The 10,793-nt window shown below is 48.2% G+C and overlaps 1 protein-coding gene across 2 annotated transcripts; it reads right to left on the bottom strand.

Moving 5' to 3' along the window:
* Window positions 1–1,478: 1,478 nt before the first annotated feature.
* LOC309607105 (uncharacterized protein) lies at window positions 1,479–10,514 on the bottom strand (the record flags this gene model as incomplete). Of its 2 annotated transcripts, none has more annotated exons than XR_014232254.1 (2): window positions 1,479–1,565; window positions 9,697–9,764. XR_014232254.1 is itself a non-coding variant. In XM_082345316.1 (2 exons), 2 exons carry the CDS (start codon window positions 10,512–10,514, stop codon window positions 8,512–8,514), a joined length of 828 nt encoding a protein of 275 aa, XP_082201442.1. In that variant the 3' UTR covers window positions 6,358–8,511. The 2 variants fall into 2 exon arrangements, 1 of the variants encoding a protein (XP_082201442.1); XM_082345316.1 differs by lacking the exon at window positions 1,479–1,565 and adding an exon at window positions 6,358–8,521 and having other exon boundaries at window positions 9,697–10,514.
* Between the last annotated feature and the right edge of the window lie 279 nt (window positions 10,515–10,793).

Below are 10,793 nucleotides of genomic sequence, written 5' to 3'. Positions count from 1 at the left end.
CCCGCCCTGGCACACACTGGTGGTCCGGGGAGCCTCCTCTCTCCAGCCTTGTGCTTCCACAGGGAGGGACGGGCATTAGCTTGACACTCGGGTAGAAGTTCCTGCGGGGATTTGGCATGTGACACCGCGGCAGCTCTCTCCTCTCCTCTCTGAGGTCTGCCTGCCTGCTTGGAGTGTGTGCTTCTCCACGTGGGGGACTCAGTGCAGACAGTCCGGGTCCGTGGAGGATGGAGGCTCTTCCCATCTGCCTGCCCAGCAGGTTGGCCGCATCTCCCCTCGTGGTGTCGGTGTGGAGATGCCAGCCTGGGCTCGGAGCATCACACCTGCCCACCTCTGTCCGCCCAGCTGCAGGGAGCAGCTGCGGAAGGGCGCTCTCCCTTTCAGCACAAAGGAATCTCTCCCAGAAGCCAGTCTCTCCTGGAGTCACGCTGGTCACCCCAGTCAGGGCCTGGCCCCGGCAGAGGGGGCAGGCTGGCCACGGCAGGTTAAACCTGCGCGATCACTCCCCAGGCCTGACGGAACCAGCCGCCGGCACCCGGTAAGCAGCCCCCTTACGGTGACCCCCTCAAGCACCCCTTCCAGCCGCTCTCGGGACCGGGCAGCTGCGTGCATAGCGCTCGCTGCGAGCGTGCCCGGGAGGGACAGGGTGCACCGGCCGCCGGGAGCCTGCGCCCCAGCGCCTCCCCAGTACAGTCACCTCCTGTCGCGGTTCTCCCGAGGGCAGCTTGCTGCGCGTGGGCGGCCGGGGACCGTGGGGGCTGCGAGCTCAGTGGGAAGAGAGAGACGTTGGCTCAGCAAAGCCGTGTGGGCCACGGATTGCAGCGAGGCAGCCGGAGCGGAGTCTGGTCAGCCTATGCGGCCTCCTGGCAAATCAGTCTCTCTTTACGCGCCCCACCCCCGCACACGCATGCCCGCGCAGGTACGCACGCGCAGGTACACACATGCGCACGCACGTGCCCGCCCACGACTGTAACCTGAGTTGGGCTTCGCGTCTCCAGCGCAGGCTCTGGCCTTGCTCCTGGCCCTGAGGCTCCAGCTCAGGGCCCCGGAGCAGCCTGAGCACCGCCACGGGGGCCTCGGGGGCCAGCAGACCTGGACCTGCCCCTGCGGCCCCGCCCGCCCGTGATGTCGCCTCCCCAGCCAGGCCCACCCCCCACCTCACACTGCTGTGTCTTATTTTCTTACCTCCTGAAAAGATCACTCTCTGGATCTTTGTTGCTTACTTATTTGTTTACCGTTGGTCTCCAGCCAATATCACCCACAACACACACAGTTCCCAAAATAGAAGCTTCGGAGCAGAGGGACTGCGTCTGCTTCATTCATCCCTGAATTCCCAGCACCTGGCACAGGGCCTGGGACGGGGCGGGCGCTCAAGGCATCGGTGACTGAGTCACTGACTGACTGGCTGGCTGAATGGGCTCCCCTACTGGTGAGCGAGTTGCTCCAGGTTCAGAGAGGCAAGAACCTGAGTAATTAAGAGTGAAGATTTTCATCTCAGTCCCAGCTCGGCTGCCTGTGTGGTCTCCAACAAGTTCCTTCACCTCCCTCTGCCTCGGTTTCCCCATCTGTAAAACAGGCATAAGCACAGTACCTACCTGTAGCACTGATGTGGGATTGCATGAGTTAATACATGTCATGGACCCAGAACAATACCTGGCAAAGAGGAGACACTCAGTTATCACTAGTTATTGTTGTGCTACGCGTCATCCAAAGAAGCCTGCCAGCTGAGGCTCAGACAGGGGACATGGCTTGCCTGAGGTCACACAGCAGGGAAGAGGCAGATATGAGATCTGAACCCTGGTCCAAACGTCTCAGAAGCCAGAGCCCTTTCTAGGGTCCCACCTGGCTTTGGCGCCTCCCTTGAAGCGTGGCCTGCCTGGCCCTTGGGTGCGGGGCTTGGGAGCTGGGGTGAAGGCCCGGGAAAGGGGGTGCGGGTGGGGGAGGGCAGGAGGGGCTGCTGGGGAGACCGTCCTGGTACTGGCTCCCTGCCCCACTCTCGATCCCTTCCACCCCCTGCAGCTGCACCCACTCCCCACCATGAGACTCTTACAGAGTTTTATGAATCATTAAAATGTACGCACAGACTTTAAGGAAATAACACTGGGCTGTAATAAGAGCTACAGATTGACAGGATTCCTCAGAGAGCTCAGTGGTAAACCTGGTTGCCTACTTGGCAAGATGGTTTTCCAGCCTTTTGCGTCTATTAGCAGGGGAAGGGAGGGACCGAGCGGGGAGTGCCCCGTGGGCTCTGAGCAGCCCCAGGAGGCTCCTTCAGAGTGGCCTGTGCCTTTTCTGCATTCAAGGTCCCACACAGAGCAGCGGCCACACCAGAGCGTTGCGGGGGACCGTTACCTCCCTCCCATCATCTCTGTCACCCCTCTCAGCCATGCTAAACAAAATACCCTCTAAGTGGAAGCCTTGTGTTTGCATTGCAAATGGAGCTTCAAGATAGCCTCCCAGGTTTTCACCAGTGTGATAGAGAGGAACATTTTGTTTTAATTTTACTTGCAATTCCCTGACTATTACTGTATCTAAAGCTAAGCATCTTTACATTTGTGCTGGTCCTTGATATTCTTTTATCTGTGAATCACCTTCTCAAATACTTGGCCCACCTTGCTTGTTTTGTTCTGTTTTGGTTTGTCCTTTTGTTACTGGTTTGCAGGAGCTTTTGTATGCTCTAGATGTCACTCCTCTTTTCCAATGCTCTATTTTCTCCCATCTACCACTTGTCTTTTAACTGTAGGTCATTTTTTGACAAACAAGTTTAAACTTTTTTCATTCAGATATCTAATTCATGCTCTTTTTTGGGTTGTAGATTTTATGTATTAGTAAGGAAGTATCTCCTACTGAACTTGTAAACAGTTTTTTAACATTTACCTTTTAAAACCATTTGCAGTTTATTTTTTATTATGCTATGGGATTATGCTGGATAGAATGTTTTCATATAAATAGCCAATTATGTAGATTTTATATATAGCCCTTATCGTTTATTGAATATTTTGTTTTGGCACTGAATTTAAAAAGCCAACTTCATGATAAACTGTTTTCCATATGTACATAGTACATTGCTAGATTTGTTTCTCTATTCTTTAGCTTTTTTATAGCAACTCACCACTGATTTGACTACTATAACTTTATCAGATATTTGGATATCTGACAAGGAAAGTCCCCTCATTGTTTTTCTCTTTTAAATTTTCTTGACCACCTCTGGAGATTTCCCTTCTCGGGGAAAGAAATCATCTTGTCATATACCATTAACAGTCTTCCTGAGATTTCAACTGGGGTTCCGTTGGATTTATAGATTAATTTATGGGAGAGCTGATATAGCTAACTCTTCTTGAAGGCCATTCAGTAAACTTTGGTAGCTTTCTTTATTTAGTATTTAAACATTTTTATGAGGTTTCTCTCTAGATATTTTATGGAATTTGCTGTTTTCAAGAATGAGTTCATTTTTCATTTCATTTTATAATTGGTTTTTGCTAGTATGTAATTAAGCTATTGATTTTTTCTATGCTGATCTTATATGTGGCTGCACTGTTAAACTCTCTTATTGGTTTTGCCAATTGATTCTCTTCAGAATTTTCCAGGTAGATCATCGTATGGTCTGCAGATAATCTCAGTTTTGTTCCTTTTTTCCAGTATTAATGACATTTTCCCTCGTATTATAGTACTGGCTAGAATCTCCAATAAAAAGGTTGAATAGCACAATGATACTAACACTGACTCTTTTTATTTCATTATCAAGTGGTGACGATTACTGTAGAGTCTCAATGCCCTTTATCATATTAAGAAAGAACCTAATTTGCTAGAAGCCTTGCTTTTTATCCTGAAAGTATATATGTTGAATATTTTCAAAAGTGTTTTTGTTCTCTATGAAAATAGTTATGTGATCTTTCTTGTACTCTAGAAAAGCAGTGATTTAAACCGGTAGATTTTTATTCTAAAGTTGAACACATACCTGCATTCTTGGGATGTCTCTTAATATACTGCCAAACTGAATTTGCTAATTTTTAAAAAATAAAAATCAATTTAATTTAAAATATAATACTATAAAAATGTTCTGTTCATCATAATTTAAAATTAAAAACACGGAACACATTCAATTAATAAAAACATAACATTTACATATTTTTGATATTTTTTAATGAAGGGAGAGAAACAAAAAAAGGTTAAAAATGAAAATGGAAAAAAGACACTTTCACACAAACATCTAGACACAAAGAAACTAAAAATGTGAAACTAAAGAAAAAAGACAAATTAGAGAACAAAGGCCAAGAGACTCAGAAATAAACATGTTCGGAAGACATATAGCTGGACATATAGATGAAAAATAGATAGATGTATACACAACTATAGAGAGAGATGGGGGCAGCGGGAGAGAGGAGGGAGAGAGGAAGGCAGAGCCGGGAATATACGCTGAGACTGCAGTAAGGATAGAATGATTCTTAGGCAGAGTGACCTTATGGGCAGCACCCCATCGTCTGTATGGCCCTCAGGTTTCCGTTCTATACGGCATTTTATTTGGGTGTTTTGCGCCCGTGTTTATGAAGAAGATCGGCATATAGCTTTATTTTCCTGAGCTCCTCTCCTTTGTCTCTTCATCTATTGAAATATCTATTTCATTGACCAGCTGCGTTGCTTTTGTTTGTATTTTATTAATTTCTACTTTAGCTTTAATCTCATCATTCTACTTTTTTGGATTGTTTAAATGGTTTTTAAATAATTTATTTGAAAGTTTAGTTCATTTATTTTCAATCTTTTTTGTTTTCTAATAAACGCATATAAGTCATACTTCTTCCTTTGAGTATTGCTGTGGCAGAAAAACAGATTCTGTAATATGGTGCATCTGTGATTGTTCAAACATTAAATAGTTCATACATTATATATTTTAATTTTCCCTTTAATTCAAGAGCTATTAAAATGTTTTTGTTAACTTCTAGTTTTATCCTATTTCAATCGGCCTAAATAATAGCAGCTCTTTGAAGTTTATTAAAATATCCTTTACGGCCTTGCATAGGTCAGTTTTTCAGAGTATTCCATTTGTGGTTAAAAGAATATATAATCTCTGCCAGTTGAGCAGAATGGTAATTAGATTAAGCTCATTACTTATTTTATTCAAATCCTTTTTACTTATTCATTTCTACGAGTTTTGTCAAAATTGCCCACTAAGACATTGAGGATCTAGTTTTTTTCTATTTGTAATTCTGACAGGTTTCTGCTCTATGTATTTTCAAGTTGTGCTTTAAGTGCAGTAAAATGATCATTAGTTACCCTGTGGATTGTTCCCATTCTTCAGCATGACATACCCCTTTCTTTTATTATTAAATGCTTTGACCTTGAATTCTATTTCATCTGAATTTAATATTACCATCTTTTTTTTGTTTTATTAGCATTTTCTTTCCTTCACTTTCATTTTTCCTGGATTATTTCTTTTAGATATGTTTCACATAATTTGTACTTTTATCCAACCAGGGTTTTTTTCTTTTAATGAATTTAACCCACATCTACTGTGATGACTGATATTATTAGAATTGTTTGTTCCATTTTTTTTTGTTTTTGTGTGTTATACTTTTTCTTTCTTTCTCCCCTTTCTTACATTTTGTTATACCAACTGAATTTTCTTAAAATTTTTTTCACCCTTTGAAAATACTTAATTAAGGTTATATTTATAAAACACTATCTGTAGTTAAATCACCCCAAGTCAGACAACACGTGCTACTTCCCTCTGCTCCATTTACCAGTTCCCTAGAATTTTTATTCCGTGATCATTTTGTTTTCATTAAAGTATAAAGACATACTTTACATGCCCACATCTTAAGCGTACAACTTGATGAATTTTTCAAGGTGAACACATCCCTGCAAACAGGACCCAGAGGGGCACAGAACATCGCCAGTTCTCGACAAGCCTTTGTTGAGCCTCCCGTCATCGCCGCCACAGGTAAACCACAGCACCACTCCCGTCACCACCGGTCAGTGCGTGAGGTCTCTCAACCTGTATGTTTGAATCACAGCGTCTGTTCCCTTGTGTACGGCTTCTCCTGCTCCGCGTCACGCCTCTGAGACTCTTCTACACAGGAGCACGTGGCAGTGGTGCTTTCCTCGTCCCTTCTACGGCTGTGTCACAGGTGGTCTCTTCTACGATGGTGAAATTTGTGTCGGTCCCATTGTGTGGGTGTTGCGAACTACGCCACCGGGAACATTCTAGCACCTGTCCTTTGGAACAGGTATCTATGCATTCCTTTTGGATACACACCCAGGACAGGGCACGACTGTTTAGCATTTGAGTACACTGTCACTTTTCCAGGTGGTGTATCACGTTGTTATTTAAAATGTCTTATTTTAATCAGTCAACACTCATTTACTCTTAAAAAACAGCTTTTATTGTTTTATTTGATCACCATTGTACCCTATCATTTTTATTCTTGCTAGAGCTCATCACCCAGCATTTGTTTGTTTTTAGAGAGTGTCTGTGGGCCTTAAATGTTTGGCTTCTTTCATGCCTGGAAATGTCTTTATTTTGCCTTCACAATGAATGATAGCTTTGTAATACTGAATAGTTAGGCTTCATATAAAGTTATAGGTTCCAAGTGATTTTCACCCAGAACTTTGAAGATACTGATGTAGTGTCATGCTGATCTCTTGAGGGGCCCATCAGTCTCAGCATTCCTGCATTTCTTCAGTTTGGGGGGGAATTTCCTCTATCACTTCTTGGAAAATGTCTTCCCTTCCAATCTGTCTATTCTCTCTTTCCAGAACTCCTATTTGATGGCTTTTACAATTTTTTACTCTGTCCTTCGTGTCGCTTGACTTTTGTTTCATGCTTTCTATTTCTTTGTACCTTTATGATAATTCCTCACTTAGGTTTCCTAGAATGTGAATATTCCATTTTTCAGCCCATCCATTGAGGTTTTGCTTTTCCTAATTTAGCAATCAAGTTTTTAATATCTTTTTTTTTTACAAAGGCAATATCCTCGTGCATCTCTCTGAAGCCATTAATTATACTTATTCAAAATTCCTGTCCTGCTCTCTCTATAAATTTGATTAGTGTTACTATTTAGAGAACACGGTGGAAAGCCTTTCTCACTACCCATATTCAGTCTCGAATCATCACGCAGATTTGCAAACAGATCTGAGCAGTTAGTGGCACTGGTGCTGAAATGGAGCCCGATCAGAGGGGCTCACGTCAGCCGTGTCTGGTGAGAATAGTGGCCCCTTCGAACCTACAGACCCTTGCCTTCCACCCTCCTTTCTCTCCCCTCCCAGGCACCCCTTCCCACTGCTCCAAAATGGTAGCTCATTTCACCCCTGGTTTACAGGTTGGCTTGGGGCCCATAAGGGAACTGGTTGGTGGGTCCTTGAGAGTCAAAGTTAGGTTGAGGTGTCCCCCCTAGGGGGAGAAAGAGGAGGAGAAAGCTAGGACATGTGGAAATCCCTCCAAAGTCCAAGGGTTGAGCCAAGAAAATAACATCAGTTGACCCATCTGCAGAAGGATTGGGAAAAAAAGGAAAGCCCAGCATGGGCACAGGTGAACGTGGGAGGCAAGTAAGGACATCGGCCCCAGGTGGCACCTGTGCGTGCTGCTGAGTGTTCATGGCTGACCTTTCTCAGCCACCCGGGGACCTGCATGTGGGATGGGTGGGGTTGGCCCAGAGCTCCTCAGTCGGATGGACAGAAACTTGTAACCCCGCCCCACTCCTGCAGGACAAGCCCCAAATGCCACTAGTTGGATTCCCAAGTCCTCCCCTTTCTGGATTTCATAAGATTCAGGCTCTGTGTCTCCTGTTTCTCTGAGACTGGGATAAATACAGTATAGTACCAAATTCACAGACTTTGTAAATGAAGAAAACTCAAGATCTTCCTCCAAGCCCAGCCTTGATATCTTTGCAACTTAGAATTTCAGTCTCATGTGTGTTATAAACAGCTTGTTTGCCAGACCTAAGAAATTCACCCACACTCCCTGGTTGGTTGAGTTTTCTTCCCTGAGTCTGTAGATATCCTTCATCACAACTTGACAAAAGAATGGTGCTTTGAGGCCTGTTTCATACGTTTTCTATTCTACAGGTTTGCTGCCCACTACTACCATCTGTCAGATTCACAAAGCAGTAGTATGTACGCATTCCTGTTGGCTGAATTTATGTAGACGCTAATTCTTGCAGCTGTTAAAAAAGGAGAACGGCAAAAGCAGGGAGGAGCACACAGACCCCTCCTCTCAGAAAATTCTCGCTCATCACAGTTTAGAGGCAAGAAGCACAAATAATGCTGCAAGATAAGAAAATAAACAAATAAAACCACCAGGATTCTAACAACCGACAATTACTGTTCTTCCAACTTAGATACTAGGGCTTGCAGAAAGCAGACACATTGCCAAAAGCTATTACTCTGCATCTTTAACCAGCAGACGACACCTCCGCAGTTGAGGAGTAAAGTGAATTCTTTTAGGTGAAATCATTCCTGCAAATGAATAGGAACCAAATCAGAGGCCAACGTGCAGGCTCCAGTTTTATGAGGCCATTACCAGTCCCTGGGAGGAAAAGGGAAAGAGCAGTGAGTGACACCCCACCCCACCCCGGCCCCAGGACACAGCCAGCTTTGTCACCTCCCGCTCACATTCCTGAGACAGCCCTTCCAGGGAAACGGGGTGGCTGCACTTTGGTTATTTCACAGCTGGAAAGCAGCTAAGGATGTGGCCTCAGAGCCATCATCAGCTCGTTCACTCTTGTTCTCTGAGCACTGTCTACAACCAGCGAGCATCCCTCCGGCTCCCGTGTGCTAAAGGACACAGATGTGTTCAAGGAGAGAGCCAGAGCCTGAGACAGGAGGGGCCGAGACAAGAGGTGATCGTGCAAACCGGACCCCGAGAGCCCCCATCCTGCACCTTCGCCAGGATGGACTTTCTGTTCTCCGCTTTCACTCCTACTTTCCGTGAGTGTCAGCCATTTGCCAGCACACACCCAGCACTGATTACACAGTGGTGACCACACGGCCTGCTCCCCGCCCTTCCGCTCTGGGGGAGGGGGGGTGCCAGACATTAATCAGAAAATCACACAAGTATAGCATTACAAATTATGGTTTGTGCAAGGGCTCTGAGAACATGTCACAGTCTGGGCTGATGGCAGAGTGTGCTCCAAAACTGTCTGCAAGGGGCCTTGGGCCTGGCTCCCAGAGGGCGTGGCGTCTCCCTGCCCAGGCCTCTGGGGGGAGGTGCCATGCCATGCGGGTGGCCTGCAGCTGTGGGCTGTGGAGGGGGTCCCACGCTGCCCCTGGCGGGCATCCTTCTCCTGCCTTTTCGCCCCTCGCTCACTGTCTCCGCCCCTCCTCAGCCCCACCCCTCCCACCTTCCATTCTGCATCTCCCTTGGCCTCTTACTAAGATGTGGGCTCCAGCAACTCACGACTTCTCTGGGCCTCAGTTTCCTTGTCTGTGTAATGGGGACAATGCAAGTAGCTCAGAGAATCAGAAGGCTATCGTGCGGTTTCAATGAATCAATACAGGCCAAGCGGCAGCACACTTTCTGTCCGTCCTTCCTTACGTCGCTGCCTGCGCACGTGCTTTCTTGCGCAGGGCGGGGCTCTCGGTAGCCGACCAGGACATTCCTTGAGAGCAGAGCACGCCTCTGCTCTTCCGGTTCATCAGGGAGTCCACACTAGGCATTTCCGCTCTATGGAACCCTCCAGGCTTCACACCATGCGCGCATACCTGTTTCCTCCGTGAACCCGAGACGGGCTTGACCTGTTTAAGAGGAGAAATCCAGACCCGGAGCGAGGGTTGCTGAGCAGAGAGACGTCCTGCGGGGGCCGGACCCCGCGGTCCCGAGGCGCCCAGGTGCGCCGGCGCGGGCGGCGGGGACGCACCTGCGCCCAGGTGCGCGGAGAGGAAGCGCCTCGCGCCGCCCGCTTCCCGAGCGGCCACTGCCACCTGACGGCCGGCCGCAGAAGTGACGCCGGGCGGGCCCCCCACGCGGGGGCGTCCTTGCGGCGCTGCTCGGCAGGCGGACGCGCCTCGGAACGCGCGGAATCCCAGCAGGAATCCTCCAGCGGTGCCAGGTCCCGGGCCCTGCTGCGCGGGCGCTGAGAGACGAGCGCGCCTGCGGCAGAGGAATCACCTCCGGGAACCGACCACGGAGAGCGCAGCCGGTCCGCCCAGTGGCCGGCGAGTCCTGGTCCCGCGCTGCGCTCCAATCCGCCGCTCGCTCCGGCTGACAGCGGCTCTGCATCTGAGGCCGAACCCTTCCCGGCCCAGTTGTCCAAGAATCCCCCGGGCCGTGCGGGAACGGCACCTTCCGGTCCCGAAGCCGACATCTCCCCGCGGGGACCCGGGGCTGGCGAGGTGGGCAGGCCGCCCCCAGCGGGCTCCGCCCTCCCCGCGGAGTTACCTTCGGGGCCGGGGCCGCCCTTCCCGCTGGGACCTGAGGGAGGCCACGCGCTGTCGGCGAGAGGCTCTGCTTTCAATAACAGCAGAGAGTCCTGCGCCCCTTCCCTGGAGGGCTGGGGGCCGCGGTGCGAATGTGCCACCATCCCCTCCTGACTCTCTTTACTAAGGACTCTGGAGCGTAGGCATTTCCAAGGCAAAGAAACTGTTGACACCTTTTCTAAAAAAAAGAAAGCAGTCGGACCTGCCGCCCTGCCTTCCGTTTATGTAACTGAAACTCAGAAGGTTCCGCCTGAACAGGCATTTCCATGACTCAGACCTACCCCCTACCTTTCCTGGCTGCTTTCTGGAAAGATCAACGCCAGGAAACGGGAGGGGGTGTGCAGCTCTCCCTTCACTTGAGAGGCCCAGCCTGACCCTCTGTT

This window comes from Balaenoptera borealis, assembly GCF_965194805.1.
Source record: "Balaenoptera borealis genome assembly, chromosome: 12".
Lineage (NCBI taxonomy): Eukaryota > Metazoa > Chordata > Mammalia > Artiodactyla > Balaenopteridae > Balaenoptera > Balaenoptera borealis.
Note: the sequence above shows the minus strand (reverse complement) of the source record. Positions and strands in the feature narration are given on the sequence as shown.